Raw genomic sequence first — 25,487 nt, forward strand, 5'->3', positions numbered from 1 at the left:
CCAGTAATGATGACTCCTAGGTACGTGTGAACAAGGTTACAGCCTATAGGCAAATAGACACAATTTGTATAATTGATTCTAACAGAATCTTGGATGAAACAGAGTAAATTGTTCAAGTATCTTGAGACTGTTTGTGCAGAATTCTAGCTCTCTTGAATTGTAGGGTCAGACATCAGATGCCTTTTGTATATCTCCCTCTAAATTAATGTACTAAGGAACAAATGTAAGAAATGTAGTAAAGTGTGAGACTTTAAACTTGTGCCTCCTACATAAGAACAATCCCAACAAAAATACATTAGAGGGATTCAAGAGTATATTTCAAAACACAATTCATTGGGCAGTGATGAAATTGTCCAGTAGGTGGCTGACATCCCCCAGAAAAAGACTGCACTTTCCTATATATCTACTGTACTCACAGAAGGAAGCTTGCTATGGTGCGAAGCAGGGAGAGAGCTGACGTCCCAGAGACCCTGCTTCTAGGATTTGAGTGTTTAAAGGAGCTGCACCTCACCTTTGCTGCAAACGCAGCCTGCAAGTGCAGGATCTGAAAGGGCTGGAAAGAGCAGCAACTACCAAAAGTTCTTGCAAAATGCAACCCCTTCGTTTCGACACTGAAACCTCACTAGGAGTGTTGGTAATGGACTATGGACTGCTTTATGTAGAACACTGCTCAGTCTTTGCAAACTGGGGAAGTACTTATTCCCAGGCCTCATGAACAGGAGAGAGAGCAAAGTTTTGAAACAGAAGCTATGCTGATGCTTCCTTGTTTTGAATGGGCTGGGTTTCTTCTTGTGCATGTGTTTCCTTCTATGATCAGTCACGTCACATATTCCATTTCTGCCAATCACCACTAAGGGACGAAATCTGCTCGAAAGAATTTATGAAGCTTTTTTCTTTTTCTTTTCTTTTTGGGGTAAAAATAATAATCAGGCAAGCATTTTTTTTGGTACGCCAAAACTTGACCATGTCTTCTGAAGAGTGCGTTATGCTAGATGTGGAGTTGGATGGCTTCATTCTTTGCAACACCTCTTCTGCTCAACATGCAAATCTGTCCTTCCTGGATGAGGACTTGTTTTACTATCGGTTCCTGTATGCAATTCCGACCATTTATGGGATCATCATCTTGATAGGACTCGTCGGCAATGTTACGCTGATCAAAATCTTCTGCACCGTGAAGTCCATGAGGAATGTCCCCAACTTGTTCATCTCAAGCTTGGCTTTTGGAGATTTGCTTCTTTTGCTCACCTGTGTTCCTGTGGATGCCAGCAGGTATCTGTCTGCTGAATGGCTGTTTGGTCGGGTTGGATGTAAACTTATCCCTTTCATACAGCTGACTTCGGTGGGGGTGTCCGTCTTCACCCTCATGGCTCTCTCTGCTGACAGGTAAGCAGTTGTGCCTAAAAGTCTTCTTGAGGTTCATATAGTATGGTGTGTTAAAAACCCAAGGCTCTTTGTGGATCAAATTTGGTTTTGGAGTACTGTATGGTTGAAGTTATGTCTTTCTCCTCCCTCTGAAAAGTTTACAATAAAATAATAATAATGGGTTGCTTAAAATCTGTACCTAAAGCTATATAAGTTAGACATGACAAAATAGCTACCTTTCCCAACGTGGAAACTTGCTGTGCCCTTCAACTTCAGTGTTCTTAATATGCTTAGCCCTAATTAAACTACTTTTATTTTGTGCTTTTTTAAAAAATTCAGTGGGGAAAAAATTGACTCTTAAAAACAAATAAGGGTCAAGGGAACTGGGATGTCATTATTCATACCATAATTAGACCCATGTTATTTCATCAGCTATTTCATTTCATTTGGGCTATTTCCTTCCACATAAATTGATTTAGAATCCATTACAGTTAACAGGTGTTGAGTGGAAAGTTATAGAGTTGCAGTTATCTATCTTTCTGCAAGTTATCTATCTTTCCTCTACGTTTTAGGAACCTGATGAGGAAACAGCTAAAAGCTTTAGTACATTGTTAAACCCTATTTCTACAAGCATTCAGAATGTATGTTGCAAAATGAAATGTAGCAGACTTTATGTGCCAAACGTCTTTATTGATTCTACAGACTGTAAAATCCTCTTGTGTGTTCTATACTGGAGATTTCCTACACAGACCTGTTGTCTATGAAAGAACTTTGCAGATAATCAGGTCTGCACAATTCTATAGCTAGCAAGGTCCTTCTACAAACAGGGTGAGTTTTACTGAATGAACAGAAACAACACTATGTTATGAACCTCACTGAGCATTTCCCTAGTAAAGAAAATGAATTGCCCTCTCATTCACCGCCACAACCAACCTAGTATTCTGCATACATACACACCCGGCAAATAAGTGAGCCCTTTGCTACACAACAGTAATAAAGGCATGTTCAATGAAACAAGAATTGTAGAAATTATTCCTGAATAGGACTTACCTGTATTTCTGAATAGGCATGCATAGGATTGCACTATAAATTACTGAATCCCCTAGAATAGGAACTTCACAGGAACACAGCTCAGCTTGTTACAGCATGGTGCTGATAATGGCCAGGTTGCAGGTTCAATCCCCCTATGGGGCAGCTGCATATTCCTGCATTGCAGGGGGTTGGACTAGATGATCCTCAGGGTCCCTTCCATCTCAAGTCTATGAGTCTATGGTTCTCTTGCTGTCTCATCTGCCTTTACTATTGCAAGTGACTTGGTTTATTTGCTCAATTACTCATCCTGAGTTATCTGTTTGGGGGATAGCTGCCTGTTCGTTGCTTGTGGTACAGTGGTCTGGCTGTGTGTATTAAATCTGTAGGACAGGGGCGGGCAGCCTATGGACCTCCCACTGTTGGACCCCAGCTCCCATCAGCTGGGCCAGTAGGCAGCATTGTATTCCAGCAAACTCTGTTAAGCAGCTCCATTGACAGGAGTTAGCATGGGGAGGAGGCTGTGAGAGGGTTTCAGCTACGATATTTTGAAGGGCTGCCATCAGAAGTCACTTCCCTCCTAAAGACTCACAGAAGAATGCTACTGTCTTTCTATTGTTTTTAAAACTGGGCTCTGCATAATCTTAGCATGTGAGCTGTAGACATCCAGTCATGGCTCTTGCGTCTCAAAAACAACTTGTGAATCAAACACAGCTTCTTGTATTTCAGGAGGCGGAGATTCCCTTAGGATATTTGTTTTTAACTGGTGAAAGTTCAGCAAAGTTGCCTGGCACAGCCTTGACAGAAGGTGGGTAGTCCGAGGCCAGAGGTGGAAAGAAAGCTCCCCTCTCCTGTGGGTGATCCGTGTTGTCAGACAACTGTCAGCAATGGTGCATGCATCCCTATCCCCACCTGAGGGATGGATAAAGGGGTTCCTCCCCCTTACAGGCACCTTATTCTGCATGCAAAGAATTATCCAAAAGGATAGGACATGCGCTAAAACCACTGTTTGTGCATTGATTATCCTAGAAGCAAATGAGCAAAGCATATATTTCATATGAGGAAAAAAAGCTAAGAAGATTCAACTTTTCAGTTCAGGAAAGAAATGTGTAAAGGGAAAGATGAGAGGAGTTGTAAAATCCTATATTAACTGAGTCAGACCATTGGCCCATTCATTCATTCATTCATTCATTCATTCATTCAATCAATTTCATAAAATTTATAAGTAAAGGTAAAGGGACCCCTGACCATTAGGTCCAGTTGTGACCGACTCTGGGGTTGCGGCGCTCATCTCGCTTTATTGGCTGAGGGAGCCGGCGTACAGCTTCCGGGTCATGTGGCCAGCATGACTAAGCTGCTTCTGACGAACCAGAGCAGTGCACGGAAATGCCGTTTACCTTCCCACCAGAGCAGTACCTATTTATCTACTTGCAGTTGATGCGCTTTCAAACTGCTAGGTTGGTAGGAGCAGGGACCGAGCAACGGGAGCTCACCCCATTGTGGGGATTCGAACCGCTGACCTTCTGATCGGCAAGCCCTAGGCTCTGTGGTTTAACCCACAGCGCCACCTGCGTCCCTATAAAATTTATACACCATTGTTAAAAACAAACAAACACACACTCATACCTCAAAAGCCTCAGACCACCTAGCTCAGTATTGTCTATAGTGACCAGCTATGGCTCGCAAGGATTTCAGAGAAGGTTTTCTCCCAGCTTCTGGGAGAGATGCTGGGGGTGAAACCTGGGACCTCTTGCACACAAAGCAGATGCTCTACCACTGAGCGACAGCTCCTCCCCATTAATATTCCACATAGACTGTTAAAACTAAAGGAAAGCCAGGGAAATTAAGATGAGTAGATGTGCAACTGACATCTGAAGCAAAAATGGCTAAAGGTATTATCAAAAACACACATAGCTCCATTGATGTACTGGAGCAGGAATGCTGGGTTCATGGGAGGAGCGGCAGCAGGATCTGCAGGAGCAATATTTATCAGTGTTGTAAGCCTGGCTTGAGGGCCGTGGGTGGTTAAACCACAGAGCCTAGGGCTTGCCGATCAGAAGGTCGGCGGTTCGAATCCCCGTAATGGGGTGAGCTCCCGTTGCTCGGTCCCTGCTCCTGCCAACCTAGCAGTTCAAAAGCACCACAAAAAGTGCAAGTAGATAAATAGGTATCGCTCTGGCGGGAAGGTAAATGGTGTTTCCGTGCGCTGGTTCTCCAGAAGCGGCTTAGTCATGCTGGCCACATGACCCGGAAGCTGTACGCCGGCTCCCTTGGCCAATAAAGCGAGATGAGCGCTTCAACCCCAGAGTCAGTCATGACTGGACCTAATGGACAGGGGTCCCCTTTACCCTTTACTAAGCCTGGCTTGGGAGCAGGGCAGAGAGTTGCAATAAAAGATGTGCAGCATTTACCTGGGAGGAGCCTTTTCTCCTTCATAACACTAGAACTCATGGGCATCCAATGATGCTGACTGTTAGAAGGTTCGGGACAGATAGCCCTTTCAGTAGTCTACCAGATTCTTCCAGTATCTGAAGTGCTGTGAGGCCAATAATTTATTGGGATGTGGGGAGAGGGAAGGAATACATTTTGCAAATATCTAGAGCCCAAATGGTGCTGATTAAAATTTCTGAAAGAGGTACAGAGCCCATCTAGAGAGCATTGTCCAGGCTTTGAACACCCAGCTTTGCACAAGAACCGCCCCCCCCCCCGAGTCCTGACAGATAAATGCTTTGCACTGTGTCAACATGAAAAACGGTGGTTACCTGATCAGGAGGGAGCAGCGGTGCATGAACTCAGTCACTCTCTCTCCTCTCAGCAGGTGCAAGAGCCACCTGTTTCGTAGTGGACACACAGCAGAGAATCAATATTGTGAAGCTGTAAAAATGTCTAGGAGTTTGCCTTTTCAAGCTGATACCAATTTGATTGCTTCCTGCTTCTGAATTACAAGAATAGTTATTAATTCTCCAGGGTTTTGTTTGTTTTTTTCAAGGTCTCCATTGCTAATCTGCCGGTCTGTGCATGTGTTGCATGTATACAGCACATGTGGGAAACTACAACCCACATGTATACGTTCAGCTGAGGGAATCAGCTTGGCAGGTAGACAAAGCGTGACATCACACTCCACTCTCCACCAAGGCAGTGCAGTGCATTGGCAGGGTTCAAACTGTTGGCCTATCAGACCAGAACTTGGCCGTGAAGCTCATTGGTTGACCTTGGACCAGGTGCACTCTCTCTGCTTAACCCACCTCACAGGGCTGTGGTGAAAGCAAAAGGAGAAAAAAAACACCATGCACACTGCACTGAGCTCAGTGGAAATAAGGTGATATATAAATGCAGTAACAGACCCTCCAAGTGTCCCTATTTTCCAGGAACAGTCCCAGATCTACAGAAGCCATCCTGGTTTATGATTTGATCCTGGAATGTCCCACTTTTTCTTTGGACATCCCTGTTTTCATCAGAGAAATGTTGGAGGCTATGGAATAGGCTGCCCCAACCCTCAGGATTTTTTTCACATGGCACTCACCTGAACTCAGTTCCAGCATTTCCCAGGTGGGTGCCATTGGCATTTTAAGAGAATGAGGAAGGTGTTCCTGGTGATTTCTGGCTTTTCTTCTTCTAGACTGGGCACCCCTATTTTCATCAGAGGAATGTTGGATGGTATGGGTAGGATGTCCATAATTTCACTGGAGAAATGTTGGAGGGTATGAGTAATATGAACTGTCTACCAAAAGCCATCAAAACGTCTTGGGCAAATACCCTCCTATAAAACGAAGCAATACAAAACACCAAACCTCAGTCTCTCCTATGTGTGCATACACAATACAGTGGTACCTCGGGTTACATACACTTCAGGTTACATTCGCTTCAAGTTACAGACTCCGCTAATCCAGAAATAGTACCTCAGGTTAAGAACTTTGCTTCAGGATGAGAACAGAAATCGTGCCGTGGCGGTGCTGCTGCAGCAGCAGGAGGCCCATTAGCTAAAGTGGTGCTTCAGGTTAAGAACAGTTTCAGGTTAAGAACGGACCTCTGGAACGAATTAAGTACGTAACCCGAGGTACCACTGTAATTAGAAAGGCAGCTGGACTGCTCTCCTAGAAAGTTGTTTCCTGGAGATTGCTTCTGAATAGGGCCTATCATACTCTGTGCCTTGTGTGTGTGTATAGCTAGATATGATGAATCCACAGAATCTTAAACATCCTGGGTTGCTTGCCACTCTGTCAATACAGCAAAAGACTTCATTACATCCCTGTTTACAGTGCGCATTTCTTCAGCTCCCCTGCCCATCTCCACCATGCAGTGCAAACAGCATGGTGGAGATGGTGAATGAGAGCAGATGGTTCAAGTGCAGCAAACTCAGAGCTGTTATGAGCAGCACGTTTATCCATGACCAAAGCAAAGGGCGTTTGGTGAGGTCAGCCAAAGGGCTGCAGTGGTTGCAGCTAGCTAGGAAGGGAAAAAAATATTTAAGAATGAGAAACAGATACAATTATATGGGCACCAGGTGTTGTTTGTAGGTGCCTATCAATCCTGATTATGAGCTGGAGCTTCACTGCACCAACACATTGTCCCGTTCCTCATAAAATATACCAGCTGGAGAAAGATGATGATGATGAGTGGTGGCATTAGCATCAATATTATTATAAATTTGATTTATAATTCCTCCCTTCATCAAATGGTCCCGAGGCAGGATACACATACAGTAGAACAAAGCTTTAAATGTAAAATAAAACCCAACAGTAGAAAAAAGTGCAAATTAATAATGCCTTGTGCACAAACAACAATATTACATGAGGAATATATACCAACAGCTAAAACTGAACAAGATACAGATAAACAGCAAGTGATAGCTAAAGAAGCATATTAAAGACCATCATCAAAAGGTAAACAACATCAACATCAGAGACATCTTGGAGGAAAGGCCTTTCCAAAGATGTGGTGCCCCCACTGAGAAGGTCCTATCACTCACCAATGCTCCCTGTGCTTCAGCAGGTGGTGGGACAGCAATAAGGGGCTTCTGTGTTGGCTATTTCAACACTGGCTTGCTCAGGAGGCTGTGCAAAAGGACATAATTTAAGACTGGGGTTGTCATAGAACATGCCTACTACTACATTATTGTTATTACATTTACCCCCAAACCTCAGATTCTTTAGCCACTTCTCTACATCTGCTCTTGAGCATCTTGAGCAGGCATAGGTAAACTCAACCCTCCAGATGTTTTGGGACTACAACTCCCATCACCCCTAGCTAACAGGACCAGTGGTCAGGGATGATGGGAATTGTGGTCCCCAAACATCTGGAGGGCCGAGTTTACCTATGCGAGATCTTGAGAATTACTTTGTGATGTAGATTATACCTACTATAGGTGAAGGATTCCACTGTGTATTCTTCTGCTTATCCCCCATCAGCAGGAGAGCTTGACCGCTGGCAAAACAGCTCCACCACACAAGAGCACACCAAATGCCTAAATATTGGCCAGGTAGAGGCAATCTCTGGCAGCAGCTCTGATGGCAGCAGCCAGTACAGTCCCTCAAAAAGGGGGTAAGGTGGTGCAGAGTCTGATGGATTCTGTGTGGACCCTGCTGCCATTATGTGACAGGAGCAGTCCCAGTTGGGCCTTTTTGCTCTGCTGGACAGCTCCGCTGGTTAGAGCATAGTGCTGATAACATCAAGGTTGCAGTTCAATACCCATATGGGGCAGCTGCATTTTCCTGCATTGCAGGGGGTGGGGTTAGAATCAGTGATGGCCAAACTTGGCCTGCCAGCTGTTTTGGGACTACAATTCCCATCATCCCTGACCACTGATCCTGTTAGCTCTGGGTTACATGATCCTCGGTATCCCTTCCAACTCTACAATTCTATGAAACCTGGGCTGTGAATTTGACATTGGCTGTGCTGCTCTGTCAGACCACAGCTGACTGGAGTTTAGGATTACCTCCTGAGTTAGCGGCATGGAAGAAGGGATCTGAACTCTACTTCCAAACTACCGGACCATATGGTCCTCACCATAGGAGCCAACTCCTAGGGACCAAAGTCCCTTTGCCTTACCCCTAATAACATATTTGAGGGAGCCAACCCCCTCCCCACCAAGTTGATGGGCATTGCCATTCAATTGGTGTGTGCGTGCACCACATCTTGTGATCGATTATTAAAGTTGGTACCCCTGGTCCTCGCTGATCGGTAGTTCCTGGGAACAGAAGGACCAATCACAGGGCAGAGGAAGATAAAGGCAAGCCTAAATGCTGTTTCACACAGTTCCTTGCATAAATGCCTGAATGAATCTGCACCTCTCATTTCTATATAATTGTACCTCGTTATGAACTCTGATTCTTGTTTAGATCAATCATGGCAGCAGTGGGCAGTTTTCTGTGCTTTGTATTCTCTCCAGCTCCAACTGGGAACATTGGCTGAATTTCCTTTTCAGCACATCTGTCTATGTTCTGCGTAAGAAAATGACATATCAAAATAAATCACTAGCAGTTAAGTCATTAAGGAAAATAATCCCTCTGAAAAGGCTTTAAATAGCACAGGGCATACTGCAGCAGCCCACTGACAGAGTGAATGGAAACACATCAGATTGTTGAACATAGTGCTCTCTGAGCCACTTATGAAATAATAACCCTATAATTATAGAAATTAATTATTTCTGGCCAAAAAGAGCTAGAAATACGAGGAGTGGTGAAAATAAGGATCTACAAAACATGAGCAGCTGACATGTTGCAGTTACCTGTAAGGATGTGTCTACCTGGCATGTGTTTCTTTGTAAGGTGATACCATCTCATTTTTACATTGTGCACACTTAAATATATAATTCTTAAAAATCTGTCTGTAACCCTCTACACACAGACTTCCCTGGAAAAAAAGCCCCAAGGACTAAACATTGGAAAAAATTAAAATGATTACAAAATATTACAATACTACAATATGATAGACACTTATCTTTTGTTTCTTTGTTATGTGCTATGTATTGTTTTTTGCATTTTATCACTAAATATTTATTTCAGTGTGGATTCCCCCCATGTATGCATTTCTAAAGCATTTTATCCCAAAATGCACATGCCTTACACATTTGGGTACATTTCCTTGAGCCAAGAGCTGCATTTCAAAATTCGGAGAAGTTCAAAACCTGCAGGCTAGTTCTGTATACCACCTCTAGGAGGTGTGAATTATGTAAGTCAGCTTGCTTAAAAATGCAGGCCAAACAAAATTCTTTTGCATCCCTGGTGGCAGGCTTCAGGCAAGCATCTCTGCAAGATACTGTTTTTGATATTCAGTGTCCACATCCTGCACCATGTTTGTGGGCACTCGTGATTGGCTGGTCATCGGCAGAATGGCTATATCAGCAGACCTTTTGAAGGGTGAAGGGAATTCAAAGATGTCCACGGAATTCAAATTAGAAACACTGAAAGAACATCACTTGCTTAAATTACTGCATCTAGCTCAGTTGGTAGAGCATGAGACTTGGGTGAAGCTGATATCCCATTGTTGCTCCAGAAATTTTCCCATCGCTCTGTCCCATTGTTTTTTCTTATTTTTATTGACTTCTTGCCCATTTTCCATGGAGTTGTTCTCCCCTTCATTTTGCTGCACCCTATCTTCTATCTATTAAATCACAACTACAATTGGTAAAGGTAAAGAGACCATTAGGCCCAGTCGTGACCGACTCTGGGGTTGCGGCGCTCATCTCGCCTTATTGGCCGAGGGAGCCGGCGTACAGCTTCCAGGTCATGTGGCCAGCATGACTAAGCCACTTCTGGTGAACCAGAGCAGTGCACGGAAATGCTGTTTACCTTCCCGCCGGAGAGGTACCTATTTATCTACTTGCACTTTGATGTGCTTTCGAACTGCTAGGTTGGCAGGAGCTGGGACCGAGCAACAGGAGCTCACCCCGTCGCGGGGATTCGAACCGTGACCTTCTGATTGGCAAGTCCTAGGCTCTGTGGTTTAACCCACAATGCCACCCGCCTCCCTACAATTACAATATTATAACCTAATTACTTCTGTTGCTCATATCTCAAATCCTGCTCACGAATTCATCATACCATAATATTTTTTAAAATATTCTGAAAAAGGGCATCCATTCTTCCAACCTTTTGTACTTTTCAAAGCACGAGCAAATCTGGACCAAACTCACCATAAGGTTATCCTGTATTATCAGCCGATAGTGGTGGCTGTACTGGATGAGAAGGGTCTGTACGATCAAATAAATAAGGAACTTGACGAAGTCACAAGTAGTTCTTTTCCGTTCGCAGGGATATATTTTTATATGCGACATCGCTCAAGATGACATTTCTCTCCCGTAATGCAAATGTTTGTAGCCCACTCTCCTGTTCAAGGAAACATTTGGATCATAATGTTTATAACTGCATACCTGCATCAGTCTTCCACTGTGTTCTTGCCTTTTCAGGTAAACAATAACCTGGAAAAAAGCATTTATCATGGTAGCAACTTCCAATCTGTAGAATTTCTAGTAGTACAATCTTTCTTTAAATAACATACACACACAAAAAAAGCACACGGGCAGATGAACACCCTGCTTCTGCTAAGGTCCTACAAGAATAATATTAATAGATTTACTGAATAGATTACATATTTTTTTTAATTGAGGCCAACTCAAGCCATCTCCAAGGGAACCTGTGTCTGAACTTTGAAAAAGAGCAGGACGTTGAGTCCTGGATATTAATTGCTGATAATGTTGGACTGTGAGTTTTGAGAGGCCACTTGTTTGTGGGTTCTGTGCAGAACATTTGCTGCACTTATTAGCTGACATTGCTTGGGACTGAGATTGGATTAATCACTCTGCTAAATGGCGCTGTGGGTTAAACCACAGAGCCTAGGGCTTGCTGATCAGAAGGTCGGCGGTTCGAATCCCCTGGATGGGGTGAGCTCCCGTTGCTCGGTCCCTGCTCCTGCCCACCTAGCAGTTTGAAAGGACGTCAAAGTGCAAGTAGATAAATAGGTATCGCTCCAGCGGGAAGGTAAATGGCGTTTCCATGCGCTGCTCTGGTTCGCCAGAAGCAGCTTAGTCATGCTGGCCACATGACCCGGAAGCTGTACGCCGGTACCCTCGGCCAATAAAGCGAGATGAGCGCCGCAACCCCAGAATCGGTCACGACTGGACCTAATGGTCAGGGGTTCCTTTACCTTTACCTAAATATGCTAGAGAGAAGAGCAGCCTTGCTAAATGGGCTCTTGCTGCAAGGCAGTAATCTTGGCATTACCACTATGTGGAGTGGCATATTTCTGTCCATCTCTCTGTCTCTTTAGGGATGTCTGCCTGCACACATGAAACACTGGAAGAGAGCAGGGTCTCACACACTGGACAGATGCATCCTGGTTGCCGGCTTGATATTTGCTGCATTTTTCTTCAGATATTCTATTTCTCCATGGGGAGAATGTTTCATGATAAATGTTTCAAGATACATCATATTCACTAGTAGCTTCTGATGATTCCTAATGTTCTTTGGGATATTCTAAGGGTTGTGAGTCCTTTGAGATTCATAACTCAAAGAATCTGTCTTAAGTTTTAGATTATTATTATTATTATTTATATAAAATTGAAGCCCCATGAATGATAGTGTTGGAATTTGCTTTATTTAGCAGGATGCCAGGGGAAAATAGGGTTCTTCGGTACCCAAATATGGTTTCCCAAGTAAATCCCACCAATTAGTTACCATCTCAATGCATCTGTATCAGGGATTTAAGCTGCCATAAATTCTGATGGTAAATAATAAAAACATGCACATGGAAATAGGGAACAGAACCAGAAGCGTAGCTTCAAAGGTTGTACAGCACATCACTTGAAACATTTCAGATGAGTTTGGGCTGCTTATCTGTAAGCACAGAGCTTGGTTGCAGGTTTCTCATAATGTTCTTTGTTAGCCTCTGCAAGGATTCCAGCAATTACACTTCTCTATCTACTATGAGTTTCTCCAGCTCCGTATTTCCCCATCGTCATTCCTGACTAGCTACGCTTTATGTCACTGTGAACTAAATCAGTTACTATAGCAACTTCTTTGTCTTGGTCCAGGTAAATAGGAACGTACTCACTTAAGCCATTAACTTCCAGAGTGACTCACCTGGGCATTTTTCTCTTTTCTACAAGCTGATTTTGGCAACCACTGTTGCTTTCACCCTGAGGTGATTGTAACCATAATTTTCTTTGTAGGAAGAAAGTGGCTGGAGGTGGATTCAGTCTAGCTTATATTACTGTCCACCCATGCAAATCCACCCTCAGTTTCAAAATCAGTGCCAAGACAAACAATCATACTTGTAGGTAGTGGCTAACTGAAGATGAACTGCTGGATCTTTTTAAGATGCGTTGTAAAAATTCAGCATGTCTCCAAAATTACATTATCCCAAAATCATACTAAAACCTGGGATGTATTATTGTTTTATTTGGTTATTTGTATGTTTGGCTGGGAACAGACCACGTCCAAACTTTTCACTCAGTTGATGTTAACTCCCAGATATCTGACTAGATTTCTGAAACTACCGCAGCAAAGAGCAGCTATTAAAATGCATTTAGGATGTGCTATTAACTGAAAGAGGTGCAGGACAGAATTGACTCAGGAACTGGGTAAGATTATATTACCAAAGCAGCCTTTTTTGCTCATGTTTTCTCTGAGCTAAACAGTAGCTATTGCAGAGCTTTCTGAATATTTCTTATAAGGGTCATCCCCATACTGTCCACCTGCATCTCAGCTGGAGTTCTGGAGAAAGACTTTTTAAGTAATTGAACCAATTGTCTGACTAGTACAAAAGCACTGAACACACACAAAAAACTTATCTAATTCAGGAGAACTGATTAAATGTTGTTAAAATCTAACCACCCATACACTGTGGTCTTTCAGACAATTCGTGATTAGTATTGATGAGCTCAGTGGCTTTGCGCCATTGCTGAGGAGTATGGAAATAGGCAGAAAAACCTGATGCTTATGACTGATACTTGATGATCCACTAGGGCTCCCACTATTCATCTTGTACACAGGCAGTAGTAATGGGTAGGTGCTGCTGCTTACCTGACCATAGAGTACCAGGAGGGCAAGTGAAGTGGTGGTGAGGTTGGTGTGGTGGAAACACATTGGCAGAGCCAATCCAGTGTTTCTCCTGGTGTGTTTGCACCACACCAATCTCGCTGCTGCCTTGCTCTTTTTCTTTGCCCGCGTGGTACACCACAGGGACAGCAGTGATGGGAGGTCAGGTAAGCACCCCTGCCTTACCAACAACTGCTGCACACAGGTCCCTTCAACTTAACAGACCAGTCCTGGGCCAAATGTTGCTATTGAAGGTGCTTATGTGTAGATCATCATATTCCTTTCTGCTGGTCAATGAACACATTTGTTAATTCTGGGCTTCCATACGAAATGCACACACATAGCAAATAATCTACAGTACTAAAATGGGAGAGAGAGCAAGGCAGAAAGCACAGCTATTTTATTTTTTAAAAGCAGCTATTCAGTAATTACACATCAAGCAATAACATAATTGCTTTTTAACCTTTTTGGCTCAGTTGGGAAGTGTACAAACAACAGAAGTCTCCCCACTGAATTAAAATTAAAAATCTGGATTAAGCAGCAGTGAGTATGATTGAGCCAAAGTTAAACACTTTTATGCCCCATGGGAGACATTGAATGAGTGCTTGACTCTCCCACTCACATTAATTTTCTTAAGAATGTGCTTATCTTGATCAAATAGTAACAGCCTTCTAGAGCAAACACAAATGAAATCTGTTCCACACATGCAATTTGACATCACAGATAATTGTTTACATAAATTAGATGATTTGAACAAAAATAGGAATGCACTAGGGGTGGGGAATTAAGTGACATGTTTTATCATAAAATAGTAAAGGAGCCCAATGAACTGAAAGGATATATCCAGGTGTTTATAGTAGCAGTCCCTAAAAACGACATTTTGTGTAGCCATACATCGTTAATTAACAACTGGAAAAATACCACTTGTTCAGTGTCTTATTGAGCTGCATCCTGGGTTGGGAAGGTATAATACTGTAAGGGAAGAGAATAAATTCCAAAAGCACGTGGAATGTGAGCTATCATTCTGCCCATTAAAGGTGAGTGAGTCGTCTGGTGGTAGCAGCTGATGAACTGGTTTCCTAGTCCAGAGATAGGGATCCTGAAGTTCTGCAGAAGTTGTTGGACACACATCAGCTTCAGTCAGCTTGGTCAATAGTCAGAAATTCTGCATCCTCACAGTGCTGCTGAATGAGGAAGGCCCTCCCTCCAAGCACTTGGAGGGAAAGGAAGCTTTCGTACCTTAACAATTCCACAGCAAAACCCAGCAGTTCCAACTAACAAACTGCCTCACCAGCCACCACTGTCTGCTAGTCACAGTGGAGATTAATCAGTTCAAAGATTCTGCTGTTTTTCATTCATAGGCTAAAGCTACAGACTGCAGGAGAACATTAGGTTTCTGCTCAGAATGATATCCTGTGATGTGACATAACTGTGTTGTATGTTTCTTTGCCTACCGCCTGCAAGCGGCAGCCAATGATACAAAAGAGTCAGGGAAATTTACATAGAATCATAGAACTGTAGAGTTGGAAGGGACCCCAAGGATCATCTAGTCCAACCCCCTGCAATGTAGGAATTTCAACTAAAGCATCCATGGCAGGTGGCCATCCAACCTCTGCTTAAAAACCTCCAAGGAAGGAGAGTTCACCACCTCCCAACGGTGTCCACTGCATTGTCGAACAGCTCTTACCATCTGAAAGTTCTTTCTGAGAACCTACTTTCTTGTAACTTGAATCCATTGGTCCGAGTCCTGCCCTCCAGAGCAGGAGAAAATAATCTTGCTCCATCTTCCATGTGATAACCCTTGAGATATTTTCTCTTGTGTCAATAACTCTTGTCCCTTCCACCTGAATAACTAGATCAGTCAGATTTCCTTTCCCCCAGTGAAATCTTGTGCGTCATAAGTGGATTCAAACACTGAAGCATCTCCTCCAGAAAACATTGGATATTAATTCAACATGAAGGTACAGGGATTTTGACTTTTCTCAGCAGGAGTTCTGGCCTTCTTGAATGATACAGTCATTAACTTTGGGAAAGCGAACTAAGGCAAAAAAGACACAATTACAAGGGATAAATTAGATATGATTTTCATTGTTTGAATGCAATTAAAATGCATGTTCCTCCTTTTTTTAAAAAAATGTCAGTAGCAGCTGTACAGGGGTCAGGTAAGAAGGTAAGGAAGGGAAGTTTAACACCCCATCCCACTGTGGTCTAGATTAAAATTACGCTCCCACCTGAAGCTGCTCTTTGCATCAGGAAGGAAACCTCCACTGCACCGAAGGAGGCTTTTCTCCCTGATGCAAAGTGCAAGACAGCAGAGGAGGGACTTTTGTCCAATCTATGGTAGATTTTTACTAAGAGGTACAGAATCAGCAACACTGGGCACAGGGAGAAATCCCTCCAGGAAATGTAGCCAAACCAAACACAAGATGGTCTGGCACTTTCAGCTGCTGTCACTCTGAATGTTATGTGCTGTCCTCCTTTCTGTTCTCATCAAAAGGAGCCCCTTATGAATGCTATTTATATACATATTAATGCCCACATTAATGAAAAGGAATCAATGTCATGGGCAATCATTTTGCAGGCTGAACTATTTTTCCTAAAAGAGTTTAACGTTTTTCAAAATAGCCATCAGCCATGTCAGGCAAGTCTTTGGTAATCCTCACCATCAGAGATTCAGATCCACTGTTTCTATGTGTGTTGGAAGCTGCCCAGAGTGGCTGGGGAAACCCAGCTAGATGGGTGGGGTATAAATAATAAAATTATTATTATTATTACTGGGAATGGGGGGAAGGGAAGAGTATAACCCAGTTTTTATGACCAAACATATTTTCTCATGTGAATAAGGTGCTAATCAAGGCGTGTTTGACCCAGTAGGTTCATCCTTATGGTTAGTAACATAATTATTTTTCTTGTCCTTAGGTATAGAGCTATAGTGAGACCAATGGACATTCAAGCTTCCCACGCCCTGATGAAGATTTGTTTGAAAGCTATCATGATCTGGATTTTATCTATGCTGCTTGCCATTCCTGAAGCTGTGTTTTCAGACTTGCGACCTTTCTATGACAAAGGCACTAACAAAACATTCATCAGTTGTACACCCTACCCACTGACCAATGAGCTGCATCCAAAAATTCAATCCATGGCTTCCTTTCTCATCTTTTACATAATTCCCCTGTCTGTTATTTCAGTATACTATTATTTCATTGCCAAAAACCTGATACGGAGTGCTTACAACCTACCGGTGGAAGGAAATGTCCATGTTAGAAAACAGGTATGTCTTATTTTGTTTGCAAGTCATAACTACCCAAAGCCAAACTGGGAATGACATTTCATTACAAATAAAGAGAAAGGTGTTTCAAAGGATCCATTGAGCAAAGAGATAAGGATGAATTACATTGCAGCTTGTCATTTGTGTATATTTCATGAGTGGGAGTTCCTTTCCATTTGTCCTTGTTTATTTACAGTTCTAATGACTTAAGTATTTGGAGTTCAAAGACTGTTTCTCTAAAGCAATTCCATAAATACATTCATGTTGAAAAGTGATGTGAGGATTAAATACGTAACATTTCTGGGGAAGGACTCAATAACCAGCACCTTTATTTCTGTCCAGTCCACCTGATTGGTTCATGCCTCCAAGAAGGATATGGATAACAAATCCTAGTGACCTTTGCAAACATGAAACATTGGAAGGGTCACAGGATCCCCACCCCTGCTCTACACTCACTGGAGAGTGAGCCCGATTGAATACAGTTGGCCCTTACCTCTGAGTAAACATGCATAGGATTGCATTTTAAATTGTGCATTAACTAAAAAAAATTGGGGTGAAATAAAAGTATCACACTTGTGGGTGTTTTCCAAAAACAATTAATGCTCTTTCTGTTTTCTAAATTATACTAAGCATTCTTCTTGTATTTCTTGCTCATGCTTGATTCTATTCTTCCTTCTGCACCTCTGGCAATAGCTGTTGAATATATGCAGAGTAAAAAGGAGAAGCAATATTTCTCACCAGCTAAAGGAAACAGGAGCCAAGATTAAGTCTGTAAAACAGTGGTTTTCCCTTTGAGTTTCAGACAGACAGTGCCTTTTGTCTCTTTCAGAAACAAGTATTGCTTGTTTATTGCATTACCTTCTGCCTTCATAATGTCCATGCAGGTGGCAGGAGCAACAAGTATTAAGTTAAGATTCCACTCCATAAAGTATATATGATTTGCCTTCACAGAAAAGTCTATCACAGAACTTAATTGTTAGTTTGATCTTTGGAAAAAAATTGTTGTGTCAATCACCTGTTGTCAACTCCATACCTTTCAGTCTATGCAACTGAGAGGAATAAAAGATCTGAAGTGACAGTGATAGATGACAATGGCGGTACTGTTGCTGGCTTCCCTCTTTCAAGGTGGAATAGCTGCTTTTCTGAGAGGCTAAGCTCATTACTTGTTGACTGATTCTTTTGTGAGATATAGTCACTGCTCTCTAGATTTCTCCATGGCTGTCAGTGTCGAGATACAGAAAGTTGAAATGAAAACCCTGGCCAGATTGCACCCCACTGAATAGAATTGCTGGGATTGAATGAAACTGCTGGGCTAGATCCGGCGTTGGTACAAGTGTTGGGATGGAGCTGCCCTCCTGAAATTGGTTTTACCATTGCTTACCCAGATGAGGCTGAGTTGGGCAATGGCAGCAGTGAGCTCAGAGTTCTGTGGCCACAACACCAATCTGGTGGTTCTACCAGTGCAACCTCACACCCACCCAGCCTCAGTCCCATCTAGGTAAGAAGCTGCAGTGCTGGTGCTGTGAGAGTGACTCCAGCCTATGCCACATGCCACTACTGAATAAATCCACAGGAGTGTATGGCCAGAAGCAGAAATAATTGCAGGCTGGATCTGAGCTGAGAAAAGCATCTTGTGTGGGGCTGGAACAAGGGTATAGATGGGCAGGCAAAAGAACGGGAAAGGAGGTTAGGGTGGTAGAAGACTGGGAGATGTTCAGGGAGGTGAGGTGTCAGGTAATACTACTACTACTACTAATAATAATGATAATACCCCACCCATAAGACTGGGTTGCTGCAGCCACTCTGGGTGGCTAGCAAGACTGAGAAGGTCTGGATGATGCCCAGGCAAATGCCCAGGCCAGATCTGAAAATATTTATAACCAGGCCATGTAAAGAGGAACCAAATGGCTGTCCGGTTAGGGGTCGTCTAGAGGTGGAATTAAGCTCTGAACCGGAACACTGTCAACATTGATAGTGCTGTCCATCTGCTAGGCAATGAGGCATAGGCAGCAGTATTCTGCATGTATCTATCTGAATATAAAAGAGTGTCTGCCCCAGTTTTGAAGGGACATTAGGATCCAAGTACCTCCATTATCCACACATATTGACTACTTCAGCTCCTGCACACCCTTTGCTCTGCTGCCCCAACTCACTAGCAAAGAGCAGGAATTGTGGGGGCAGCATTGCCATTTACTCTGCTTTTCAAGATTCTCATTTTTGGCACTGTCAAAAACAAAGAACAGGATTTTTCCTCACATCTCCACTTTGTTCTCTTTGCATACTTCAGTTTTTGTGGCTTTGGGGAGCATGGGGAGCTGTGATGTCTTGGTAGGACTTAGATGTGCCCATTTTCTGTATTTAACTGAACTGGAAACACCACTGAAAAGTATGTTTATGCATTTCTTGTCCACAGGATACTTTCCTCACATAACTATGACATGGGAGTTCTGCTCCCTGCAGCAAGGCTCCCCTCTCCTTACATTTGTACAAAGATCAAGTTACCAATGATGGGACAAACATGGATAGAACCATAGGGCAATATGTTCCTCTGCTCTTGGTATGAAATATGGTGTTCCATAATGGCAAATCTTTACTGCTGTACTTCACTGTATGTATGCAAGGTGTCATAATGCATTTAACTAGTCCCATAGAGCTGCAGTCCTTTGCATTCTTACATGGAAGTAAGTCCCGTTCAACTCGGGGTCCAGCAAACATGGATAGGACTGGACTGTAAACATATTGTGGAACGCTCTGTGGAACGCCCTCCCATCAGATGTCAAAGAAATAAACAACTATCTGACTTTTAGAAGACATCTGAAGGCAGCCCTGTTTAGGGAAGTTTTTAATGTTTGAAGCTTTATTCTGTTTTTAATGCTCTGTTGAAAGCAGCCCAGAGTGGCTGGGGAAACCCAGCCAGATGGGCGGGGTACAAATAATAAATTATTTTTATTATTTTTATTAATATTTCAAATGGATTTATTTCAAAAGAAAATGGAGTTTTAGAAGGGGTGGGAGAAGCATGACTATATTTCAGAGATTGCTAAACTCAGTGCAGAACAAAATCACCCTATCCTCTGTTAAACTGAAATAGTTTCCACATCTTCTATTGAATGTTGTTGACCATGTTGTTCTTTTCAGATGGAATCGCGAAAACGCCTAGCCAAGACAGTGCTGGTTTTCGTCTGCATCTTCGCTTTCTGTTGGCTGCCCAATCACATCATCTACTTATATCGATCGTACCATTATTCCGAGGTGGACACATCCATTCTGCACTTTATCACTTCTCTCTGTGCTCGGATCCTGGCATTTGCCAACTCTTGCATTAACCCCTTTGCACTCTACCTGCTCAGCAAAAGTTTCAGGAAACAATTTAACCACCAGCTTTCATGTTGCAAAGCCCGCGAGCTCATGAAGTCCCAGAGCAGGAGCACCACGCGGATGGCGTCCGTCAAGAGCTCCAACCAATCGATGGTCGTGTTCAGCTTCATCAATGGCAACCACCCCTGCCACGAGGAGAATGTATAGGCTGCACCACAGAAAGATCTGTGTAGCCATTGCTGCTTGTTTTGTTTTGTTTGTTTGCTCCTGTAAGTAACAAATGTACATAATTGCACAGAGAGGCGGACAGTGACCAGAGAACAAACTGACAGCATGCTAGCAAGGTTTAATGCAGAGCAGAAGGGCTGCCCACACCTGCACTGTCATTTTTAGGGTCTTGCATTATAATATGTGGGTTCCTTTCGGTTTCTACTGTTCAGAGATGAATGTTGAAGGCATCCAAGTCCTCATCAGATTATCAGCCTGTTCCTTTGTTAGCCTTGTACAGAAGACTGCGGAGGGAGGAAACTTTTTTGGTACATGCAGGTTCTGGAAGAAAGTCAGGGTTATTATCATTATCGTTATTTATTGCTAAAATGAGCCAGTCCCCCATTTTGTCCTTCACACTGTATGGAAACAGCCACAGGGTCCACAGTACCCTCCATGTTCACTGTGCCACACTCCACTCTTCTGGACCCATAATACCCACTGATAAGGCATTCTCATCCCCTTTCTGTGAAATACCTGCATAGATGGGACAGTCCTAGTAGCTGAGTCAGATCAGTGTAATACATTTGCACTTGCACAACAGGTTAGCACATATGCAAAGAGAGCACGACCATTTTTGGAGATTGGCCAAAAGGCTTTCCCCCCCATTTTGTCTGGTAGGATGCTAATTTCTTACTTACACCATTTTAAATGAGCAAGCCTGCAACAAAAACGAAATAACAAAATGATGTAAGGGACTCCCTGGTTCTATCTTACCTGCCCACCTTCACTCATGCTTAAGAAAACACCTTTATGGTTTTGCTTTTTGCACTAAAGTAAGGCAGCATTTCTAAGCATGCTTAGTTTAGAGTAAAACCTATTAAATCCAAAGTGATGTCACCCAGGGATTTTTTTAAAGGAATTTTCACTGTGGCAGAGGGCAGGGGAATGAACGCAAAAGGGCACTTAAAAATCATGCAACAGTGCATTTTTCATCTTCACTTGAAATAATTAAACACACATTGATTTAAATAGGCAAATGTCTTGGAACATATATGCTAATAGTAAATTGTTGTAATTTAAAGAAGCTTGGCATTTAAAACGAAACTAAAATGTCCAGAACTCTCTTTTTTTATAATCCATTCAGCATAAATCTCCTGAGCAGGCTGACATTGTCTCCTGACTTTGATTGAAAAAAAGTGGACAACAGCTGGTTGGGGATCACAACAGGCTGTACCAAGCCCATTCAGAGCTGGGTTTGGCCATGCATTAACTACCTGTGTTTGTGTGTCATTATGCAGGGACACAATTATTTTTAGTTTGCGCTGTGTGGTGAGAGAATTGCAATTGCTGCCAGACATTATTGCACCATGCTATAATTTATAGGAAACAGCTAGCGAAGATACAGAGACACTGAACATCCTAAATCACTCCAATGTGGGAGATGGGGGCACTTTAGAAATTACTTCCCATGGTTCCCTTCCTTCTTCTATGCAAGAAAGATTCTAGCATACAATATCAATCCTGTCTTCACAAGCTGTGTGAGTAACTATGTTTATAGCAGACCTTGGATAGCAGACATCCTGTTCTTTATGAAGATGCTCTGCTAAAAAAAATGTTCAGCTGCTTGCACACTTTCCAAACAAATTGCACATGCATTTTGACTGTTAACAAATCTTCAATTCTTTCACTTTCACCATGACCAGCAAAGTTAAATTTGGATTTGGATTCACATCTCCAGGGAAAGGACCTTCCTTCATTAACTGTAGCCTTCTGATTGCTGAATCTCTACAAGTAAGTATGCCAGGAAAGATGCTCTTATCACATTACAGATAATATTGTAGAACCTAGTGCAATCTAAGCTATTCCCGTTTTGTTAGCCAAATGTGCTTTAGCATTCCATGTTTTCAGTAGACCATGGGCTTCTGATTTTTCTTTTCTATCTTCAGTCTTCTTAAGATCTACCCAGACTTTCTGGCAACTAGTCTGGTTGAGCAACACTATTATTAATGAGGTGGACATGGTGCTGTATAAACCATACATAGTGATTTTGCAAAAATTGTTTTGATGCGAGAAAGACAGAACCCAGTAGATTTGTTTTATTCTTTGATGTGTGGAAGTAGGTGTTCCAAGCTAATAGGCTAGCCTTCCAGATCTTCAGCTCTGGAACAGTGGTGATGATGCAGCAAGGTCTGATCAGTGAGCACAGCACCAAAAAAGTCAAACTTTCTCTAATGTGCTGATCTCTTAAATGTTTCCCAAGACCAGAGTTCTTCGCTGTGTTTGCTGATTCTCCAGTCATTTCCATCCGTTTCTTGACATCAGAACTACATTATTTCCGGGCTTCTTTCATGTAGTTCATCAAAAACTACTTTATTTCAGGGCTTCAAGCAAACCTTTAGCCCTATTCTGCTCTGGCAGATGCATCAGTAGGAAAAGATTTCTCCAATTTCCATTTGTCATTGCAGTTCTACAACTAATACATTTGTTATCTTCTGTTTGCTGACACTGCCATCAATGGGAATACTGAATGCCAAACATTCATCAAATTTTCATTTTAGTTCTGTGGCACTGATACTTGCCAACACTTCTCTGTAATAAACAAAATCTCTACAGTGATTAAATGCTGGTAGTTTCACGATCAGGTCTTTCATCATTCATAAGGCACTCTAAGTGGCTGGTAGCAAGAGTGATTATGGACCAGATATGCAGAAATAGTCTCCCCACATGCCAAAGTGACTGTGAATTTGATATTTTCTGCATTTTGTGTCTTCCGTATTTTCAGCCATGGATGTTTATCACTGCTTTTCTCCCAGTGCAGCTGTATTGCCTGCTGATGCACTTCCAAATTGAGGTGATTCACAATTCTTTTAAAATGACCATTTCTGTCAGATCCCAGTGAAATCAACACAGTACTAATTCTTAAAGTACTTCTTTGCTTCCTCTATATATTCTCAACACATTTTACAGCTGACACGTCTTCCTATTCTTAGCTGTGCAGGAGATTCTAATTCTGGAAAGCTTTTTTTACAAGCTAACTCACTCCCTTTTCGATGGTTGTTGGTTTCCCCCCATTCTGTTTTCAGGATTTGTCATATCCTTTTCCTGGCAGTGTAACTCCAATTCCTGTATGGGATTGACAATCGAGACAATAGTGGTCACAACAGCAGGCAGTGAAGATCGCTTGGCAAACTTACTTGTCAGCCTAGTATTTTGCAACAGCTCGTTGACATTCTTTATGTTTCCATTTTGCAGGTCTTTCAGCATTTGGCATTGTGCACCACATCTCAATGCCCAGATCAGAATAATATCAATAATAGCAGCTTGCACTGAATTCCTGGCACCCACTTTGTCCTGAACTATGTTTCACTGGAGAATTGGCCTGAATATCCCCTGCCAACCAGTGGCAGCTAGTGAACTGGGAACTGGGAAGATTAATTACTTTTACTTTTTTAAAAACAAACAAACAAAACTTCTCTTGGACCCTTCTGCAGGAGAACATCCTGATAAGACACAAACTTTTTGGTAAAACATGGGATACTGTCTGCCTATAGAGAAACCCAGAATCCCTATGGGCAAGTCCTGTCCTATGTCTGCGGTGATCATTAAGCAGTGCCTATATTGCCAGTTAAGTAGAGTAGCTACCCCCAGCGGGCTGATTGGGCTTCCATTCACCACAATTTAGCCTTTACAAAAAAGCAAGTCTACCTTCAAACTTCCCACAGTTCAGACTTTTGAAGATTCAACTGGAGAGACCAAGAAGAGAGCAACAGACTTCCTAGAGAGAGACAAAACCTTCTTCCATCCAGGCAGGTTTGCTGGGAAAGGGGAAGAGTTCCAAGGTGGACAGCCTGATGGGAAACAGAGTTCCTGACTCACTGTTCTACTATAGCCTAGCAACAACAGTTACCATTTTAAACATTACAAATTTATTTTAAGTATGATCATCCCTCCATATGGATTTGAGACTCCAATATAATAATAGCTCTCACCCTTTAAAATAACTAAATAGTCTGGGCTTGCCCTGCCCTGCCCTGAATTCCACTCCTGCTGCTCTTAGTCAAAATGACTCCCAAAGCCCTGGAAACTACCTTTTTCTCCTCCCATGTGTGCCTCTCCTTCTTCCCACCCTAGTTTACACACAAGAGTCTGAAAGACTTGAATCTCCTTAATAGGCCTAATTAAGCCATATGGGTTATGTTTTGCATAAAAGAGGATGGCAAACCCTAAATCTCAGAGTCCAGATGAAAACACAAACAGCATCTAAATGTCCCCCCCCCCAATGTAAACCGATATGTAAAAGTAAATGTAAACTCAAGGAGAATTAAGAGGGCTCTTCATTGCAGAGGGATTCATAAAGGCTGGGTGAGGAATCCTCTCCATTTTATATAAGACATGCTTGGATTATGCTGCACATCTATTAAATGAGCAAAGCGAAGGATTTTTATATTTTCAACAACAGCAGCAGAGGGGTGGTGGTGAAGGCAGGCCTTGATTAGAATGGTCAAGAATCTCTAAGTATTTTCAGTACAGTATTAATTCATGTTGTGAAAAAAATGTGAGGAGAGTTGTGTTTACCGGGGTTGTGTGGCCCCCTTCTGAAATAAGCCGTATGTTGTATACAATCTAAATGTGAAAAGTGATACCATTAAATAAATGTAAGTTTAACTATGTTTACAACAGTGTGCATTTTGCCATATTGGGGGGTGGGGGTAGGGTAAAGCACAGCACTTTCCCAATGTTTCTTAAATGTTCAGGTGATGTATTCATGGATGTCAAACTGTGTCATATAGAGCTTTAGGCATGTTTAAGAATAAGGAACAACTGCAAAGTGAAACACACAATGCTTTTTTGTATATTGAGATATGTACTATGTAGTAATAATATGCGGTGATAGATATTAAAAGCTCAACACATTTATTCTACAACAATGTGTCTGGCTAATGCCACTAATAGAATTGCAATGTTCTAATATTATTGGGTTATGGTTATGATAAGTTTGTGGTTTATCCTGTCAATTCTACAATTTTGGAATCTGACATTTGCTCAAAGCAAGGAGAGGGGTTAACTGGTAGGTAGCAGCTAGCAGGTTGACCAAAAATGTTTGGGGTTTATCACCTCTGCTAAGAACATATTTAACTATCGTAAAACTAGCCACTATCTTTTAGCCTCAGCTGTCCAACTACAGCATGAAGATAATTATTTTGGCCTATCTCTCAAAGTTATGGTAAAGAAAAACTGGCACTTGGGCCTCTACAAAGATGGCA

The 25,487-nt window shown here is 42.4% G+C and overlaps 1 protein-coding gene and 1 long non-coding RNA gene across 3 annotated transcripts in view; one reads left to right on the top strand and one right to left on the bottom strand.

Annotated features, from left to right (window-relative positions):
• The first annotated feature begins 340 nt into the window (after positions 1–340).
• Positions 341–24,888, top strand: GRPR (gastrin releasing peptide receptor). Its single transcript, XM_083734492.1, has 3 exons — positions 341–1,383; positions 16,347–16,698; positions 19,834–24,888. The coding sequence occupies exons 1-3, from the start codon at positions 773–775 to the stop codon at positions 20,218–20,220; spliced, it is 1,350 nt and encodes a 449-aa protein (XP_083590618.1). The 5' UTR covers positions 341–772; the 3' UTR covers positions 20,221–24,888.
• LOC310842520 overlaps positions 7,364–25,487 on the bottom strand; it is an 88,649-nt gene continuing 70,525 nt past the window's right edge. The window contains exons 4-6 of one of the 2 annotated variants that reach the window (XR_014563145.1): positions 10,763–10,810; positions 8,702–8,831; positions 7,364–7,445 (exon numbers count right to left, since the gene is read on the bottom strand). This is a non-coding gene — a long non-coding RNA (uncharacterized lncRNA). The remainder of the gene's footprint in view (positions 7,446–8,701; positions 8,832–10,762; positions 10,811–25,487) is intronic. The other variant, XR_014563144.1, reaches the window with a different exon arrangement.

The sequence above is a fragment of the Podarcis gaigeae genome (genome assembly GCF_964106915.1).
Source record: "Podarcis gaigeae genome assembly, chromosome: 4".
Classification (NCBI taxonomy): Eukaryota; Metazoa; Chordata; class Lepidosauria; order Squamata; family Lacertidae; genus Podarcis; species Podarcis gaigeae.